At 36.9% G+C, this 20,451-nt stretch overlaps 1 protein-coding gene across 4 annotated transcripts in view; it reads right to left on the reverse strand.

Annotated features, from left to right (window-relative positions):
* The window catches only part of SENP1 (SUMO specific peptidase 1), a 52,460-nt gene extending 33,224 nt beyond the window's left edge, over positions 1 to 19,236 (reverse strand). Inside the window, exons 1-7 of one of the 4 annotated variants that reach the window (XM_070370685.1) lie at positions 18,417 to 18,966; positions 14,948 to 14,995; positions 12,911 to 13,041; positions 11,463 to 11,547; positions 10,580 to 10,615; positions 6,223 to 6,382; positions 927 to 1,098 (exon numbers count right to left, since the gene is read on the reverse strand). In XM_070370685.1, coding sequence (XP_070226786.1) covers positions 927 to 1,098; positions 6,223 to 6,382; positions 10,580 to 10,615; positions 11,463 to 11,547; positions 12,911 to 13,041; positions 14,948 to 14,951 — 588 coding nt within the window. In that variant the 5' untranslated portion in view covers positions 14,952 to 14,995; positions 18,417 to 18,966. Of the gene's footprint in view, positions 1 to 926; positions 1,099 to 6,222; positions 6,383 to 10,579; positions 10,616 to 11,462; positions 11,548 to 12,910; positions 13,042 to 14,947; positions 14,996 to 17,724; positions 17,786 to 18,360; positions 18,967 to 18,989 lie in introns of those variants that run through there. The other 3 variants (XM_070370684.1, XM_070370687.1, XM_005905463.3) reach the window with 3 other exon arrangements.
* Positions 19,237 to 20,451: the final 1,215 nt, after the last annotated feature.

A 20,451-nucleotide genomic window follows, 5' to 3' on the forward strand; every position in this document is an offset into this window, starting at 1 on the left:
ACGTAACACTGTATTTTTGACTTCAGGCTCTGGAAGCTCTTAATGGGCAGGAACCACATCACCATGTTGTGTAGCAGAAATCATACCACACTGGACTCATGCAAAAGAACTGGGTTGCAGGCTGACCGTTTATAGTTGTGTGACTTCTGACCTTTACTTTCCAACCTTGTAAATGTGGTTATTACCTCATCTCTATCTATTTCATAGATTAAAAGAATTCAAAACAGTAATATATGTGGAAAGCACATTGGAAAATCTAATGCTATCTAAGTGTGAGATCATTATTCATTTGTATCTCCACAGCAACCAGGCCAAAGCTGACTAGATGGATAATAAATATTTAATTGAACAGGTTTAAGTACATTTCCTTACTGTATAAATTATACATTATATTTACAGAAATGATTTTTTTCCTTTAGGTTTACTGAATGAATATTACAACCCAGTGTCAACACATCTTTCTTGTGGAGAAAGTTTATGATCTCAAAGATTTTACTCATAATGAAAAGATGTAAATTGTTTAAGTGCCTTCTTGATTTTTCTTTTATATTGAGGAAAAATTATCCTGGTAAGAAGGGCGGGCAGGTATGTTATCAAATCCAGCAAGGTTAACAGTTTTGCCACATGAAGCTAGAGTTTTAGGAAGGGTCCAAAAAAGAAAAGAGATAGTTTGATGTATGAGAAGCCACTCAGACAATACTGAAGATTAAGTCTGCTATCCAACAGGAATACAAGATGGTAAGAAAAATACTGCTAAATTATCTCCTTAATTTTTTTAGAACAGATGACAGCACTCAAAGAGTAATCAAGAAAAAAAAAAAACCACATAAAGGGTTAAGTAAATGCAATGGTTAATAAACATCTAAGTCAGAGGGAACAAATAGCTGAATGTAGGGCAAGTTTAACCTTTAGCAGCTTTTCCTTACCTCTTCTGCTGTGCTAATATGTCGTCTCTGAGTTTTCTTGGGGCTCAAAAGATTTCGACGACATGCACCACTCCAAGATGGACTTGAAACAGGCTTAATAGGAAAAGATTTTTCATATGCAGACATGTGGCAATGATGGTTTGACTTTCCTGTAAAATTGTTTGATAATCCACTAAAAAAAAAAAAAAATAGAGTTTGTAAGAAAAGACATGAAAATCTCAGCAAGTGATTATTTCCACTTTCAAGAAATAATAGAAACAAAAAATTAACAGGTAGAATGACAGATGTACCTTGTGAGGGAAATGATACATAAGTTGCTGTTTCAAGTTCTGCCATTTATGAAGTCTTACACTGCCAAACTATGTAATTATCAAACATCTAAAATTTTATTTCTTAGTTTCACCATCTATGACAGAAAGCACAATGGATCAAATTTCTTCAGAAAATCTGGGTTCAAGGTACATTAATAGGCACACATTTTCTATTTATTCCCTGCAGGCCCTCTTCCAGCCTTTTGGAGGAAAATACTTTAAGACTAAATATGCAAAGATGAATAAAGCTGAAGCTCAAATGAGTCTTTCAATTGAATTTTAAAGTTTCCTAAAAGGCCAACAGAGGGCTCCCATCTATCACTAAAAACAACTAGAAGGCTTATTATGAGGCTGCATCACTGTGACTTCTTCTGGCCTCTCTGCTTACCTCTTTTGAAGAATTGTTTCTTTATACCATATCTGCTTCAAATAATGCAGAAAACTGACAATAAAAATATTTTTGTGGACTCAAAATCCAGTTTTATCTCTAAGGTTAGGTTAATAATTTATAGTTATTTCCTATATGTTCTTCTTTATTATCACTCAGCTACTTACACTCATAATTTTCCTTCTGCTGAGGATGAAGAATAATGTACATAGCTAACTAAGCTGAATTTATTGAAATGAACTTTTTAAATCAATACATGTGGTCTGAATCCAAATGAAATCAGATTAGATCTAAAGAAAATAAAAATGTACATATACTCTAACTCTTTCAAACTCTGATGATTTTTATGTGTGATGGAGAGGGGAAAGGAGCGAGAACTTAGAATCTCAGGAACAGGCTTCTTTTCTTAGATGGGTAGATGCAGCCAGAAAAAGATGGGAAGGCCAATACAATTTGCTTGGTAAGGATATAATGGATTCCCCACAGTGTCTTTTGTATTTATTCTTCCTAGAGTGTGTGTGTGTGTTTTAACGCAAAGATTCTTTTACCTAAAGAAACAGCATGAGGGCATCCTGCAATGCCAGAAAGCAAGGGAGCTACCAACAGCCAACGAGGTTGAATCAGACACTGATGGAAGACTGAAGGAACTCCCACTGGCCAACGCTGTGAGAATGGAAGCATTAGAAGAGTAACGATTGTCATAGATTGAATTCATCTGAATTGATCTGAACCACATGAAGTGGCTAAAACTTACTTTGAAAATTGGTAATGAAAAAGAAAGATTTATTATCACATAATCTGCCTTTCCAGAGGGTAACCAAACAGCTCTGCTGCTGCTGCTGCTGCTAAGTCGCTTCAGTCGTGTCCGACTCTGTGCGACCCCATAGACGGCAGCCCACCAGGCTCCCGCCCCTGGGATTCTCCAGGCAAGAACACTGGAGTGGGTTGCCATTTCCTTCTCCAATGCATGAAAGTGAAAAGTGAAAGTGAAGTTGCTCAGTCGTGTCCGACTCTTTGCGACCCCATGGACTGCAGCCTACCAGGCTCCTCCATCCATGGGATTTTCCAGGCATGAGTACTGGAGTGGGTTGCCATTGCCTTCTCCGACCAAACAGCTCTAACTAATGACAAAAAAAGCTCTCCCTTATAGCAGAGTGCCAATTAATTAGTACAAAAGAAATGATAAAATCAGAAAAATACTATTTCATTAACTCTAATAAAATTATTATCAGGTCAAAGGGGGCCAAAAGGTACAAGCTTTCAGTGACAAAATAAGTCACGGGGATGTAATATAGAGCATGGTGACTACAGTTAGTAATACCGTATTTGAAAGCTACTGAGAGAGTAGATCTTTCTGTATGATGATGGGTGTTAACTTATTGTGGTGATCATTTTCCATAATATATACAAATATTACTACAATGTTATATATTACACCTCAAAAAATTATCAGATAAGGATTATCATTTAATATTAATAACTTAGGTTGATTTGAAACTGGTCATTCATATAATGCCAAAGTAACATTATTTAGGTGACATTTTTAGTCAAAAGGGGGAAGAAAACCTAACAACTCAGGACCAGAGTGTTATCACTCTAATCCAGAGGTCAACCCAGCATCACTAACAATATGGTTGTAGGTTTTCTAATGTGATGTAACACAGTATCAGCTTTTATTCAAGCAAAAAATCTAGTTTATAAAATACATGCAGGAGAGAGGACAAAATGATGATACTATGAGGAAGCAAGGTGCCAAATCCAAAAGGTAAAAATTATGTAGAAAAACATCATGTCATAAAAAAGGGGGTGCTATTCTGTAGAAAAGCTTTTGTATACATATATATATATATATACACACACACACACACAGTATGTGTAATATGTATATTTTAGAAGATTTATGAGTTTTTGGCTAACCAAAAGAATTTATGACATTTTGATTCCATAATTGTTCGACTTAGAATGAACAGAATGCTAGATTTCTAACTTACAGTCACTGAAAACTTTGATATAGTTCCATGTATTTTAGGATCTGATATTACTGCTGAAAGTCTAGAAAATTTATTATCTTACTGATTTTTTTTTAAAAAGTTATATTAAAAAAAATTTGAATGAGGCTTGAAACTTCTAATCCAATTCTGATAATATAAAGAAATACTATTTTGTAAAAAAAAAAAACAAAACAAGAAATTAACAAGTGATAGAGTATTAACTACAGATTTTGTTCAAATTTCACAAAATATTATGCTATTTTTCACTATCTTATTCAAGACTCCACGTTGTATTCAACTGCATCGAGCAGCTTCAGCTGCATGCAACAATTTCTAGTAAATTCTCTGTTCATTTTTACGCTATTACAAATATTTTCTAATTTTCCTTGTTATGGCTTCTTAGATACACTCATTATTTAAAAGTGGACATTTAATGTCCAAATACATGGGATTTTGTTTAAAGTATCTTTAATATTAATCCCTCATTTTGATACTAATTTCTCATTTAAATGCTTTCTTCTCTGCAATCACCCTTTAACTTTATTGAGGCTTTCAATGGCTAAGTTGAAGAACTCTCTTAATAAATGTCACATTGCACCTGAGAATATGTGGGTTATTTTCAAATATCTTTTGATATTGACTTCTAACATAATTCCACAGTGATAAGAGAGCAGACTCTATGATTTCAGTACTTTTAGACCATGAGACTTTTGCTCCTAGCCTCATGTCCCTGGATGCACACACAGAGCCTCCTGGTTCACAGTCCACGGGGCTCGAGTAGAGTTTGTATCCTACCACCGTGTGAAAACTGTATAAATCTTAATCATGTTGAACTGGTTCATGGCGCTTTTCAGGTCTGCTATATCCTTCTACTTTTCAGTATATTCATTCTATTAATTTTTGAGAGTTTGATACTGAAACTCCAACAAAAATCTTAATTTATCTACTTAAAAAATAATTATAACACATGATGGAACTATACAGAAAAGCAAGTGCTATTCAAGACTGTAAGAAACTGAAGGGGGATAACTACCGATACAATTCTAGATTGTACAAACTAGCTGTAAAAGGATAAGGTTTGGATAAACTAGCTGTAAAGGATACTTTTGGGTCAACTAGGAAAATTTAAATATAATTTATTCAGTGTACAAGATAAAATGTACTGAATGAAAAAAGAGATGATGATTGACTGAAAAAGATTACAGAGGAGTATGCACACTATGAACTCATTTTTGGAAAAAAATGAGTGTAAGCAGGAAAATATCTGGAAGGATATATATATTAATGTAAGACATTACAAAGGTGATCTCTGGTGGGAATATGAAGTTTTTATTGCTTATTTTGTGCTTATCTGTATTTTCTAACTTTGTACAAAGCATGTGCCCTGTTTCTATAATAACATTATATTAAAAAATAGCAGTATGGCATTATTGGGTAAAAAGAAGCAACTTGCCAAATGATGCATACAGAATATCTTTAATGAAGTCAACATATTATACATTCTATAGTATTACATAGCATACATATCATTCGATATATATAAGTAAGAGAGAGTGAAAGAGAAATGAACACAGGAAAAGATTTGGAAGCAAACACAAGAAGAGGAAGGGAGTAAGACTGTGAGTAGGGGTCAAGGGATTTTTGGCTTTATTGGCAATGTTTTAATTTTTACAATGCAACTGTATTAATGAATTTTTTATATTAATGAATTCTTTTATAATTTTTTAAATATTAAGAAGTAGGGAAGACAATTCCTAGGGGTACATGTTTCCAGAGGTCATGTGCTAATAATCATAAAATAAAAATTATCTGGTTGGTTTCAACCAACACCAGAAAGCTTAGCTTTGACTAAGCAAAAAACTAAATGACCATACATGTCTAAAATCTATCACCAGAGTAATATTTAAAAATCATAAATACCATGTAAAAAATTTACTAACATAAAGTATTTGAGGGGAAAGTTTCTAAGCCAAACTTCATCTGCCTTTAATAATCAGAATAAATTTGGTGAGGGAATAAGCAGGGCTTATAAGTTAGGCTAATTACGATGAAGTTCTTTATGCATCTATTATCTAATAGAAATAGTGGACCCAAGTAAAAGGCTGCTTTGGATGAAGTCAGGTCTCTGCTCATGTCAAAAGTCTGCAAAATGTGGTTTCTTTGCTATTAAAGTTGCAGAAATTGATCCATTTTCACTTTGGCTGTCATCAAAATTCAGCACCAAATAAATTAAAAGTTGAAAGTACAAAATGAATTTGTCCACATCTTTGTACGAGTAGTAAAGAACCCGCTTGCCAATGCAGAAGATGTAGGAGATTCAGGTTCAATCCCTGGGTTGGAAAGATCCTCTGAAGGATGGCATGGCAACCCAGTCCAGAATTCTTGCCTGGCGAATCCCATAGACAGAGAAGCCTGGCAGGCTATAGTTCATAGGGTCGCAAAGAGTCAGACATGATTGAAGTGATTTAGCATGCACACGTATGCACTATGGTTTAAAGTTCAAAAATTGTGTTACTTCTTAAAAGTGCCAAAGTAACAACTGTCCTATGGCCATTTTCCCTTATAATGGAGAAAGGGCTTGTGAACTAAGCAGCCAGAATACTTACCTTGAGGTCTTTCGGGTTTCGAGGTAAAGACTTCGGCTGTTTCTTGATTTTTGTAAAGTTGAACCTGATACCGGAGTGGAATTTCTCCACTGGCCATTTGCACTCTGGCCAAAGGTTCTTAGGTCTCCTGAGCCAATAAAACTGTCTGAGGAAGTGTTGTCTAGAAGAATAAAAGTTTGAATAAATTAAACAAATACACAGTGGTTCTCCATATGACTGCAACCATGTCCAATATTGTTTTCCAAAGTAATGTGGCATATCACCATGTCTCTCATGGAAGAAAGATACCAGTCTCAACTGCCAGCAAAGTCTGCAGTAAGGGAACTTCTACAAACTATAAGTGATTCAGCCATACTAACCTGAAAATTGATGAAGGAGCTGAATCCTGCCACAGCCATGTGCCTTATCTGCATCAATGTGACTCCGTGGTGTCCACCAAAAGTCAACATTTTACCCCAACTATATCTTGCAAGCACTCCCAGGCCTGGGCCTGAAAGAAGGTAGGCCAGACCAGTAAGAAAGCAGGTGGAGGGCCAAGGAGAATTGTAATTCAAATGAACAACAGTTATTGCTTAATAAGCAGCTGGTGTCACTCTGTTTTTAATTACCGTGTTCACAACTCAGGGGCTCTGTCTAAGAGCAGAGATAACCTAATTGCTGCTTATTCTGGCCGGCTTATGGCAGGAATGACCCATCATGTGCATCTGGTTCTGGTATGATAACGTCAGTCATTGAATGTTATGATCAAACATATCAATACTCCGATACTTGTTACTGCAGTCAGACTAAGTGAGGATTACTTATTATTTCAGTTTTATGACTTGTGGCTTACAAACTGGGGTGATAAAAATCTTTCAGTTTCAGCTAGGAGTAGGATAATTTTTATATTCTCCTCTGTCCATCAGCAGGATGGGACAATTTAAAACAACACCTTCAAAATAAGTTCAGATGTTAGCCTATGTGACTGAGGAGCACCAGTGGAAAGATGAAAATGTTAATTCTCTACTTTCAGAATTTTTGTCTAATGCCCACATCACTTTGAAGATCCTCTTTCAAAGCATATTACTATAGAATTTTGCACAATATTATGTATTTGCTGTTTAAATTACTTAATGTAGCTTTTGATACTCTTATCTAAAAAGTAAGGCAACTGACAAAAATACTAGTTTTGTATTGTGGATTTTTTTGATCAGGATTATCAGAATTTAGGGTAAATAAGAGAAATAAAAGAAATAGTCAAGGGTGGTATTAAGTACCACCATTACAGTACCAGTGTATGACATAATGTAATAATTAAATTTATTTTCATAATGAATTACAACTTTTTTCCTCTGCAGCCAACAACTATGCTTGCCTTGACATCTATTACTATTACTGTAAAAATAGAGACATGATGCTAATGAAAATGAGTTTCATTAAAGGACCAGAAAATCATTATCTTTAAGCAAAGTAATAATGATAGAAATCTGTTTCTCATACTTTTTGCTAAAATTTGATTAGGGAATGATCTAACTTGAGCTGTCTACTTGAGGAATAAGTCTACTAAAAAATGCAAATTTGAGACTAAGGATAAACCAGAGTAGCCTCTTTGATGGTATCTGACAGATGTCACAGGTTTTTTTGGCTTTAAAATTAAAAGGAAAAAGCACAGGATCAAGCAATCTATTTCACCAAAATTACTCAGTGATATTACTGAACAATGCTCTACTGCTGATGTGATCAAGCAAAGCTACAGAGGGACCACCAACAGGAGGCTGCACTCTCTTTTAGTATTGTCATCATTAAGAAGTCAGATTGCAAATGCCATAAATAAGATTACCTATGTATGTGTGTACACACACATTATTATAGGGGAATACACCAAAATTTTAATTTGGTGATGGAATTACAGGTATTTTTCTATACACATTTTCAATAGAGACAGGCAATATTTTTATGGACACAGTGAAATTTCACATTAAAAAAAAGTGTGTCAGGCAATCACTTACTATGAAAGTAACCATCAGTTGCTCCTGTTAAGTTTCAGGTTTATTTAGTTCTTATGAATACAGGATGCTTCAATTCATCTTACCTACTAAATGTCAGTTTGGCAACCTAATTTAACATATTTTACAAAGATAAGACATTGATAATGATTCTAAGCATGAGCAAAATCATTTCTTTTCATCTTAAGCTACTTTTATTTAAGGTTTAGAATGTTTTAAATTTTTTTCCAATTGTGCTCTTAATAAAATCAAGAGGTCTTGAAGTCTGGTCAATAATAAGTTATTAAAGTGAAAATGATACATTTCTGCTTTCTAAATTTTTCTTTTAAAATCAGCTTTTAAAAAAAAAATCAGCATTTTACATGGTCTGATCTTGGAAATATTTTAAAAGCTTCATACAGAGAGGCAGATCCAGTAAAGTGTAAATGGGAAGCTGTAGACTCTAGATTCTAGTTTGAGGCTTTCCTGTGTTTGTTTTCACCTTAGTGGAGGAGCAGATGATAAGAGAGGAGACAAAATCCAATATGGTCATGATGAGGAGACTAAGGCAAGTAAACTGAGGACCCATGTCTCGCCCAATCAAATCAAGGTGAATGACCACAGAAATTAATGTGAAAATTATCAGAAAAGAAAAGGAGATAGCAGGAACAATATTCTACAGGACTTGCAATAAACAAGAATGGGTGTAGCAAGGCAACAAAGTAAAAAAAAAAAAGTACACAGTAAAAAGATTTGAATTACAGTTTTCAGTATTCAAAAAAAAGGATACAGATCTTTGGCATTCACAGATTTAAATTTCTAATTGTCAGAGAGCAACCTTAGCGGTCTGTGAAACACCATAAATTTGTTTGGTCACAGACTAGATTATATTTGGCAGAGGCATAAATCTGAATCCTCTGCTTCAGGTTTTAATTTAGAAAATGGATGTAATGGCTCAGCATCTCCATTTAATATGGTTTTATTACTCATTGTTGATATTCTCTAGTCATCATCACATTTAAAGTAACTGTTACAAATTTTTTTCTTTTCCTAAAAGAAAAAAAAAAAGGCCTTTCAAGTGAGAGACAAAAACTCTGACATAAGATTTTGACACAGGGATCAACTTGTGGTATGAGGACAAACAGAAAAATAACCCTCAAGAATCATGTAACTGTGTACAAAGCCAGCAATTTGTTAAATACCACCACAGTCAAGAATATAGGGACCTGAGATGATCTCAGAAATATCCTTTGTGAATATCAAGGGTCTACCGAAATTTAAAAGAAAAAAGCTAAAAACAAATGTTTTTAAGTTATGTATTTATAATAGCTAAAAACAATGAAGGTGAAGGGGACCTAAACCATAAAGAAAATAAAGGAAATGAAGATACATGCCCATTATCCTAAATCACAGCCCCTTGGATTCAGTTGTATTTCTACATTAAAAATTTTTTTTGAAATTTTACAAAGATAATCTGGCATATATTATGTAGTGCTTCTAAGTGTAACCTGAAGCAGCACCTTGTTATTAAACACATTGATATATCTATAGTGAAATTTATAAATATTCGTATTTACAGAGATTTTTTAAAAAGCAAAACATAAATAGTTAAATATCAATTCATGTAGTTCTTTGCCAAGAAAAGAATACAGCTCAGTCTTGATGTCAAACAAATTACGATAAAAATTTTTGGTTTTCAGAGGCTTTTGAATTTTGGGATTGGACATAAAGGACTGTGAATGTGTATATAAATCCCATGGGTTATTAGAAATCAACAGAAAAAGGTAAATATGAAGAGTAATAGGTAAGCAGAATACTTTTTTTTTAAAAACTAGGTTAACAAAAGATGGTATGTTTTGAATCATACGATGTGTACATGGATATATACTGACAAAAAAACAGAAATGACCACAGAATTCAGTAAGAGTTGAGTTAGCCAGGAGATAGTGAATATAATTTGAGTATAATTTTCTATATATGATTGTTTATTATTAAATGTAATTAATATTAAAGGAAATTACTTTAAACTGAAACCAAATATTCTGTCCAATGGTAAACCAGCAAACAAAATTACAAGCATATATAGCTTGAGTTCAAATGAAAATATTAATGATCTGATTTCATTATCCACTCAACTGTCCTATTTGTAGTATTAATACTAATGACCTATGAAGCCAGATTTCAGGCTCTCTGCTTATCAGAAAGAACTTTTCAACAACAATGATGGCAGAGTTACTTTCTGAAAAAATTAACTGATTTTTCTATACAATTAAGCACATACTATGTGGAGACCATTTCCCACCCTGGGAGAGGAAATCCAGTGCCCAAGGTAAAGAACCACCCACTAAACGATATTTAAATATAATATAAATCTCAAAGAACATCATACTAACGTCTTTTTAGGGGAGGAGATCTCATCTTGCTGAATCCTGAGGAAGCCAAATAACAATAATTATTATTTGCATTTCATATTTATTATCTCAATTTATCCTTATAAAAATCCCACTGAAACAAGTTCAATGGTATGGCTAATATTCCCATACTTGTGGTCAGGTGAGGAGATGAAAGCATGAGGAGTGAAAAACTTTGGAAGACCACTACAATCTTCCTGGGTCATGCTGCCAGGAGGCTAACCAATAAAAAAACTCTTAAGTTTCCCCAAGACAGAGCCAGATCATTGCAAATCCAAACCTTAAGAAGGGGGCAGATGAAAAGTAAGGCAGGCCAGGGGCCAGGAGTAGCCTAGAGAATGCTGATTTCTGTTATGGATCACAAGTTGAAAAGGCAAGCCCTTGAATATGCAAGCATGGCTGTGGCAGGTGCTAGACAGAAACACGTAGTGAACATTTCCTGCCCTAAAGGAGGGACAAGCTTGGGTAGAAATAAGTTTTCAGAATTTATGGTTTTAAGCCAAATACAAATAGGCTAGCTCTGTGCTTTAAATCAGTACAAAACAAGTATCCTTTACATTACATACACATATCTTAAAAAAAAAAAACCAAAACCAGAGTTGTACTGCTTTTTACAATGGCATAATAAGCAAGTAGGAGAACTGATTCCAAAAAAAATACTTTCTCTTTAAAAAATGTTCGGTTGAGACTAGATTAGTGAAGTATTATAGCAACCACAAATAGCTTACTAAAATGATGTTTTAGTGGAAAAAATACCATTTTGCTTTTGACAATGTTTTCACTTTTAGAGACAGTAAACACAAACGATTTGCTAAGAAGAAGACTGAAAGGTAGGAATGCCTTGACTTCAAGTAATGTGTCATACCTGAAAAATAGTTTGGACTATAAGCTGCACTTCTTGTAGAACAAGTGTAAGACCGGTCCAAATTTCCTCGCCTGGAAGGTAAAATCTAAACAAAACAAAAGATTTTTAAGCCATATTTTTTAACAATAAAATGCAATAAAGATTGACACTAGGAAAAACACACAATTAGACAAGATTATGACACAGTTCAGAACAATTAAATATACGTATATATATAATAAACTACATGCTAGTAAGAAAGGAAGACACATAGACAATCTGATGAAATGACTAAGGCTTCAAGGGGAAAAAATGGGAAAATATTTGTTAAACAACTTAGTTCATAGAATGCTCATTACAAGGTAATATGTATCTAGTATATCCTATTCTCAAAGCCAGCTGTATCACACAACAAAGCAGCTGACAAAATCAACCTGGTTTTGATTCTTTTGATAACAGGACAGTTCTTAATCAGGGGTGCTCCTGTACCCTAGTACAAATCTATAAATGTGGAGATATGTATTCAGTTATCAAAATGATTAATGGGGTCAGATGCTACAGGTATTAAGTGCCCAGGGGTTTGGGATGCTAAACATTCTGAACACAGCAAAGCTGTGTTCCTAATGGCTTCCTACTGAGAAAGATTGCTTTATTAACAGTGATCCTCAAATCTTAATGTGTATATAGATCAGCTAGAGACTTTTTAAACTATAGATTGTGATTCAGTAGGTATGGAATAAAGCTTGAGATTCTGTATTTCTCATAAGCTCTCAGATGATGCTGATGCTCCTGATCCCTGAGAAACTAAGCTTTATAGAACAGAGAAATCTGAGAGCTGTTGTATATTTTCAACTTCCTCCCATTTAACGCTCAGCGATTTTAAGACATCAGTTTAAAAGATCACTGATCTGTGTATTGATAAATAAAATATTGAGGAATAAAGAGTTTTCTAAAAGGTACCATTCTCCAAGAATTCATACATAGCCTGGTTCTTATCTTAACTTTAACATATCAAACAAAATTCCAAATACTAGTATGCAAAAGTTTCTTAGTCGTGTCCAACTTTTTGTGACCCCATGGACCATACAGTCCATGGAATTCTCTAGACCAGAATACTGGAGTTGGTAGCCTTTCCCTTCTTCAGGGGATGTTCCCAACCCAGGGATCAAACCCAGGTCTCCCGCATTGCAGGCGGATTCTTTACCAGCTGAGCCACCAGGGAAGCCCAAGAATACTGGAGTGGGTAGCCTATCCCTTCTCCAGCAGATCTTCCCAACCCAGGAATCAAACCAGGGTCTCCTGCATTGCAGGCAGATTTTTTACCAGCTGAGCTACCAGAGAAACACTAGTTACCGATTCTAAAAAGTTTACATATTTGCCTGTGTTTTCAAGTGTGGCATTTAAACCCTATCAGATGAAAACTTAAGCCTAAATAATACATTAATTAAGGAAAGAAAATTATTACTAACCTGATGGTCAGAAAGTGAAAGCTGGTCCTCTGAAAAACCTGTTTGTGACAGGAGATGGGTTTTGAATATGGAGTTGTGGTTCACTAAGGTTACTTCTCCAGCATCCATCCTCATCCTATCAGCAATATCATCTGGGGAGAGTCCAGATTAGTTCAAGTCACATAATGCTTCAATATTTATTTTTCCATGAACCAATCTTTTCACCTAATAAAAATGAATTCTCCCAAACACCTCTACAATCAAATAAAACCTCTCTCCTTCACAACTATTGGCAATCTCAAAATGTCCCTGTCAAAAAGAGGCCCACGTGCAGAAATTGGTTAATTTGGAATTGAGATCATCTACTAAACAGTTCAAGACTTGTACAAGAATAAAAATAGCTTAATTCAAAGTTTTAAAAACAATGAAATCTTCCCAAAAGAAAATTTTGATTTTTTTAACTGTAGAAAAAATTTTAAATATTAAAAAAATAGGGAAAAATTTTACCATTCAAAACAAATACTCTTAACCCAGTTTATTTCCTATTTCAACTCAAAAAGGTACTGTAAAATTTAATCCATGTGAAAATTTTTTCTGCAAAAAGCATAATTTATTCATATAGCTCTTAATAGACATCAGCTCAATTACTGTAATACTGTGGCAGAACCTTACTTTTATAACCATTTTTGAGGGGTTTATTACTATAAAAGAGCTAGAACAGAAAAAAATGAGAGGAAGGGAATTCAGTGATTCACACTGTTAACAGCAATGAGAGAAAAGGGAAACAAATGACCAGGAGAAAGAAGAGAGACTGAGCAAAAGGAGAAAACAGTGGAGAGAAGACTAATGTGGACTTTAAAGAAACACATGCGATGTTATAAGACCTAACTGTACAGGTTTTCCACCCTATTCTTAAACTGACTACTAGTCTTGACCTTATTTATATTGGTCTCATTACAGACATAAACTACTATGAACAAAGGGAAATGTTTCAATCACAATTACTTCTCAATGCTACTAGCTAAATGAAATTAAAATTTTACCTTTATCAAATTATTTATCATATAATAAGCAGTATGAAGTGAAGTGAAAGTCACTTAGTCGTGTCCAACTCTTTGGGACCCCAAGGACTATATAGTCCATGGAATTCTCTAGGTCAGAATACTGGAGTGGGTAGCCTTTCCCTTTTACAGGGGATCTTCCCAACCCAAGGATCAAACCCAGGTCTCCCGCAATGCAGGCAGATTCTTTATCAGTTGAACCACAAAGGAAGCCCAAGAATACTGGAGTGGGTAGCCTATCCCTTCTCCAGCAGATCTTCCCAACCCAGGAATAGAACCAGGGTCTCTTGGACTACAGGCGGATTCTTTACCAACTGAGTTATCAGGGAAGCCCGTAACACACAGCATAACACAATATTAAAGAACCAGTCTGCCTGAGCTTAAATCCTGGCTTCACTAATTATAGTTGTGTGATCCTAGGCATGTTTCTTAAATCTCTGTGTCTTAGATAGTAACAGCAGCTACTAGATGCTACTGCTCTTTAGTGGCTAAGTCGTTTCTGACTCTGCGACCCCATGGACTGTAGCCCACCAGGCTCCTCTATTCATGGGATTTCCCAGGCAAGAATACTAGAGTGGATTGCCATTTCCTTCTCCAGGGGATCTTCCTGATCCAGGGATCTAACCCTTGTCTCCTGCATTGGCAGATGGATTTCTTTACCACTGAGTCACCAGTGAAGCCCACCTACTAGATACTATTAAGTATTTTAAGTACTTAAAAGGCCTTGCACATAGTAATACTTGGTAATATGTATTTGGCTTTTTAATACAATGAATGAGAAAATGCTTTAAAATGTTACTATAAAGAACAGCCTGACCAAAAGAAAATTGTTTGATATACTGTATTATATAATTAGGACGAGATCTCCTTTAAAATTATTATTAACACAAAAATCCAAATATTGAAAATATTATTAAGCATAGATGCAAATATTCTTTCATTCCAGCTTAACTAATTAGAGTAAAAGGACTGAACACTACTTCATAATCAGTCTTACCCATGTCAGGTGTTTTCACATCACTGACTTCAGCAAAGATACAAAGCCCTATAAAAGAAGACAGAAAACAGAAAGATTACATTCTGAAACAGCTCTTTCATATAATTATAGAACATGAAGCCACTCAGAAGTGGTGCTTTTATTCTTAGTGAAGGAAAAAATAAGATGGTAAGGCAAGTTGATGGGAAGAGAATGGAAACTAAAACTAGCCTAAGGTAGTTCCAAACATTTCTGCAACCTGTGCTATACTAAAGAGCGATTATGGGCTACCCACAGAATACTACAGCACAAAGCGGGTCAGGAGAGCCAACACTGGAGGTTAATTTGCATAGGATCATAAAGTTAGTGACAGCACTGAAATTACAACCTAAACGTTCTTCCCAATCCATTGCTCTATCACCTCATGCTAAACCATTTTATAAACAAGTAACAGATCTTATAGCAGTCCTATGAACACTTCTCTTCCCCATGTCTTACAGGCCAAACAAAAAGCAATAAGACATTCTGAGGACAATCAAAGAACTCATCACAATTGTATTAAATACCCCCCCCCATCATTAATCAAATGGTTACAAATCAAAGCCCTTTTGCCTATATGAAATTTTCTCCTCGATATGTCTAATTTGCCCAGAAAAAGAAGTTAAAAGCCTAGCTGGTGGAACTAGCACATCCTTGGACCAAGGCTTCTTGGAAGATTTACAAGGAGATGACTAGGGGTGGTACACTTATTTATTCATAATCTTATCACATATTTTTTAAAAGACTGAGCACTTCACCAGCCACATAGCACTATCAGAGCTTCAACCAAAGAGACTGAATGACAATACCAGGAACCCTTTATGGTCCCAACACTGAAGTGCACACATTAAGGAAGGCTGCTTGAGCTTTTCTTGGCATAGCTATAGACTAACTAATTATCTGATTACCTAGTCTTGCCAGGGGAGTTTCCCAAAGAATTTAAGTCTTAGATTAAGGCTTCAAATATATTTCCAAATGCTCAACTTACTATAAGGTTTCTATCTGGTAATTCTCCAGATTATTCTTTTCCCTTCTTTCTTTTTTAATAAAGCCAAATTCCCTGGGTCCCCTATTAAGGGGAAAAAAATCCTATCAACCAATAAACTAGCAGTGACTTTCTCACATTTCATTCTTTCAAGCCATTCCGTAATTGTGACCACTAGTCTTTTTTGGAAAAAAAAAAAAAAAAAACACAAAACCCATAAAGCTGTATTTTCAATATTTATCGTATTTAAAGTTTCAAAACACACCTGTTTGGCTTGGGTGGGAAGGGGTGAGGGGACATTTATTTCAGGGTTAGTTTTAAAATATTTCCTCATTTTCTACTGTCTAATCATTTCAGCACTTCCAAAGATCTCTAGGACACTCTGCCTCTCTTTTCTTCCTGTCCACCAGTTGCCCCCAGTTCTGAGGGCCCACAGGTCAGGAGTTACCGCTAATCTTTTTGTTATATTAAAAGGAATGCCAATTTAAAAGCCTGGTGCTCATTAGAACAATCCCATGTTAACTTCCTTTGCACTGGTGAGATAGAGGTGAAAGGGAAGCAAGCAAGAAATCAAAGAACATTGGAAATTATGTCCAGAGAGGTTTAGTAACTTGCCTGAAATCACAAAGATGGGACAAAGGAAAGACAAAAATCCAGGCATCCTCACTTATAAGCAGATGCTCTTTCAACAAACATCACAATATTTCACATCCTTCAACATATCCTTATTGAAGGATTCATACACTTTGGCAAGATAAAGGTAATCCCTAGCTAAATCTGGGGAATCCACACTTTTTTAATGCTGCTGCTACTATTTGGTCACCAAGTCCTGACTCTTTCGACCCTGCAGATTGTAGCCCACCAGGCTCCTCTGTCCATGGCATTTCCCAGGCACGTCCAGCTTCTTTGGTGTACTTATGCTACTTTCTTTTCGCCACTGTGCAAATATAATGGGAGAAAGGATATTTTACCCCAAGATCCAACATGAAATGTGGTCCCTGGAAGTTCTGATGCCACCAAATTCTTTCAAGCATGAGAAATTTTTCCTTCTAAGAGTATTCTAGTACTTAATTTTCTACTTCACGTCAATTAATGAAAAAAATATAAGTAATTACAGGTATTCAGTTGAGTCAGATAAGTGGCTGAGCACAAGATAACAAAAAATCTGGAAGAAAAAAAAATGATGGCAAAGTCCTGACAATAACAAAACGTAATGAGTATAGTAAGACATACATGCAAAGAGGTGATTATAAAAGTGAACGTTTAGAGCTACCATGAAGCTATTTGAAAGTATATACTGAGGAGAGGCCCTATACAATTAGCTTTTTGCAGGACCAAGATGTAGTAAGAATAATTTCTGATATGACAAGGGTGTGGAAGTGATCATGTGAATCATCCTATTACAAACTCTGGAAAATTATGTATATGAAACAGTCTGCACTATATCATTATGCAATTTTTGGTTGTCTTTCACATTTCAAAAGGCATCACTCAAATTAGACTCTAACACCTTAAAATCCTTAAAAAAAGGATTCACTTTCTTTCACACACACAAACATTTACTGTGCACCAATAACACAGAGTGGACTGGGGATACAAGGATGAGTATGAACTGGTCCCTGCTGCTGAGAATCTCACTGTCAGAGGGAGGAAACCAGATTTATCAACAGATACTTAAAACAAGATAATAAAGCTGGTGCAACTGGTAGAAGGTGTAGGAGTCAGGTATAGAAAAGGAAAAGACTTCCAAAGCAGTAGTCTAGAATTACATCACCTTAGCTTGAGGTAGAAGAACCTGTTTTTTAATTCATTTGCTGCCTCTAGATCTGTCATCAGATGGGTGATAGGAAGACCATCTTTGCAGCTGGGATAATTAATTGGAATTAAGTAAGAGTGAGTGAGGCTTCTCCACAACAAATGAGACTTCCAACATGAGACTGAAGGAGAAAAGGGAATCTCTAAACTAGCAGGTTAAGGGATCATTCTTAAAGATATGCTTGAAGTTTCACTGTAACTGTAATTTCAAGTTCAGTGTAATCTATCTCTCAACAGGAGCCCTTAACACAAATTATCTTTATAAAGATTTAGGAGATGATACGATCTAAAATCATCCAAAATCATGCACTTGGAAGAAGAACTCTAAGTCAATTAGTTGGGGGCCTCGAAAAGGCATAAATTTCACAAGAATCACCACCACCCCAAACATAAAAAGCAAACAAACGTGAGGTGAAACGACTTTAACAAGGCTGACGAGAAAGTGATAAAGCAGAGAGTTATTGCCAACAAGATAGTGGAAATACTGCAAAGGCACCGATAAACAGAAATCACCAAGCTCGAGAGAAATTGGGTATATATCCAGAGAGATCACGTTATAGGGGACACCAAGAAAGAGACGGTTCAAGGGAATTACCAGGAGGCGATAAGCCAGGTAAGCAAACGGCGGCAGTTTAAGGGGATTTTCATAACCTGGGCAGGAGAGTCCAGACGTTTCTTTCTGGTGGTGGCACTAGCGGTATCACATCTCTGGGAGATACCACAGAGTAAAAGAGTTGGAGAAATGTTTACATGAGACGCAGAAGTAGTCGAGAAATATCTTTCAAGCCTCAAGGAAGGCGGGAGGTGAAGCACGTATAACAGAAAAGCTGAGCTTCCCGATGAAAACAGCTTTCCCCTGAGAGAAGACCTGCTCTGGCGGGAAAGCCCCGAAATCCCAACCGGCCTTTTCCTCACGAGTAGGACTAGGCGCTGAGATGGGGCCGGCCGTGACCGTAGGGAGACGGCCTCTCCTCGACCCCGGAGAAAGAGGCCTCAAGGAACCGCCTCGGGAAAGCTAACTAACAGCCATCCGCCAGATCGCGGCCTCGGACAGCAGGGGGGAGAGGTGGTCCCAGGGGGCGGGGCAGAGGAAAAAGCGCACTCCCCACAGCTGTCCCCGCTTCCGTCCAGCCCAGCCTAGGCTGCCGGGCCCGGGCCCGCTCTGCCTCCCGGTCAAGGCTCCCTCCATCCTCACCCCTCCCCCAGCTTCCCGCCGCCACTCACCGAACCGGAACCGGCTGCTATGCGAAGGGGTTTCCGGCCGGGCGCGGAACGCAAAACCCGGGAACCGCCGCGAACCGGAACCGCCTCCACAACACCGGAAGAGCTGTTCCGATGCTGCGGAGGAGGGGGGGGTGGGGCGAGAGGTCAAAGAGCAGAGTTGAGGACCCGCGGAACGCCTGCGCAGTGTGGCGAGGCCTGAGACGCCAAGGGAATCATCTAAGACTGTAGTCATAATTTCCTCTTTCAGTCTGGGCTTTTTCTCCCTCTCCTTGTCAGAATACTGTTAGTGTGCCCATCGTCCTTCGATTTTCTGTGTTCCCTCGGCCCCCTTACCCGCCGCCTTCTGGTTCCGCTCCGCGATTTCTGCTCACGCTTTGGTTTCCATGGCAGCTTTTCTCTCTGGCCCTTGAACTGCAGGAACCGGTAGCCACCTTGACAGATGTAGACCTGAGCTAAATCTAGCTCTGGCAAGATTCATGTTTTAGCGAGAATCACAAAACGTTAGTGCTTGTAGAGGTTATTGGCCATCATTTAGTCTACGAGTTTCAGAGAAGTGGAATCATTTCCCAAAGTTACAAAGTACATGGCAGATCTGGGACTAGGAAACAAGTTTCTTAACTTGCAGTCCTGTACTCTTTGCAGCCTATCATGCATGATTGGCTATTGGGGAAAAGGTGGGGCGGGGGACAGCTTGGGATTGGCTTAGGCTAGACTCTGGAAAAGTGGAGAAACTTCCAGAACGATGGACGAGTTTGAAACGCTCCTCAGGAGGTGTGAGGAAAGTTATCCGGAGATCCATCCCAGGATTCTGCTCTCTGAAGAACTAGATGACCATGTTGTTGTTCGTGGGACTGAATTGATTAACCTTTATTCTCTATTTTTAAAAGAAAATAATGAGAAGGCATACGTTTGTTCACTTAGACTCGTCACCGAGTCCCCCAGCTTGGTGGGCCTCAGGACCCAGGCCCATCTAGAAGTCTTGGAGAAATGCTTCTGAGTAAGCACTCTAGACCCAGATGACAGCCACAGTCTGAGGTCAGACTTGGCTGAACTGGAGGCCTCCAGCCTTTAGCTCCTCTCAGCTGGTGGAGAAAATACTTGCTGAGTTCAGGATATCTTGCCCTGTCGAATATATAAAAGTACATAGTATGTATCACTTCATATGCTGACATTTTATAGTATCAGGACCTAAGGCCTATTAGTATTGAACATACCTGGTCCATGTCATTTTTGTCCATCTTAATTATTCCATAGATCTGTTGATTTGCATTATATTCTGTCTCTATTTCTAGGAGGCAACCATGCGTAAAGTGGAATTGCATCTGAAATTTTTCATGTGTGTAACTCAGTCTCGCCAGTTAGTCAGGACTCCTCAGAGAACAGGTACCATTGTCTCCTGATCATATTCCAGTAACAGAATGGATTCTCTTGCCAGGAATCTCAGTACAGGATATGAGACTTA

This window comes from Bos mutus, chromosome 5, assembly GCF_027580195.1.
Source record: "Bos mutus isolate GX-2022 chromosome 5, NWIPB_WYAK_1.1, whole genome shotgun sequence".
Classification (NCBI taxonomy): Eukaryota; Metazoa; Chordata; class Mammalia; order Artiodactyla; family Bovidae; genus Bos; species Bos mutus.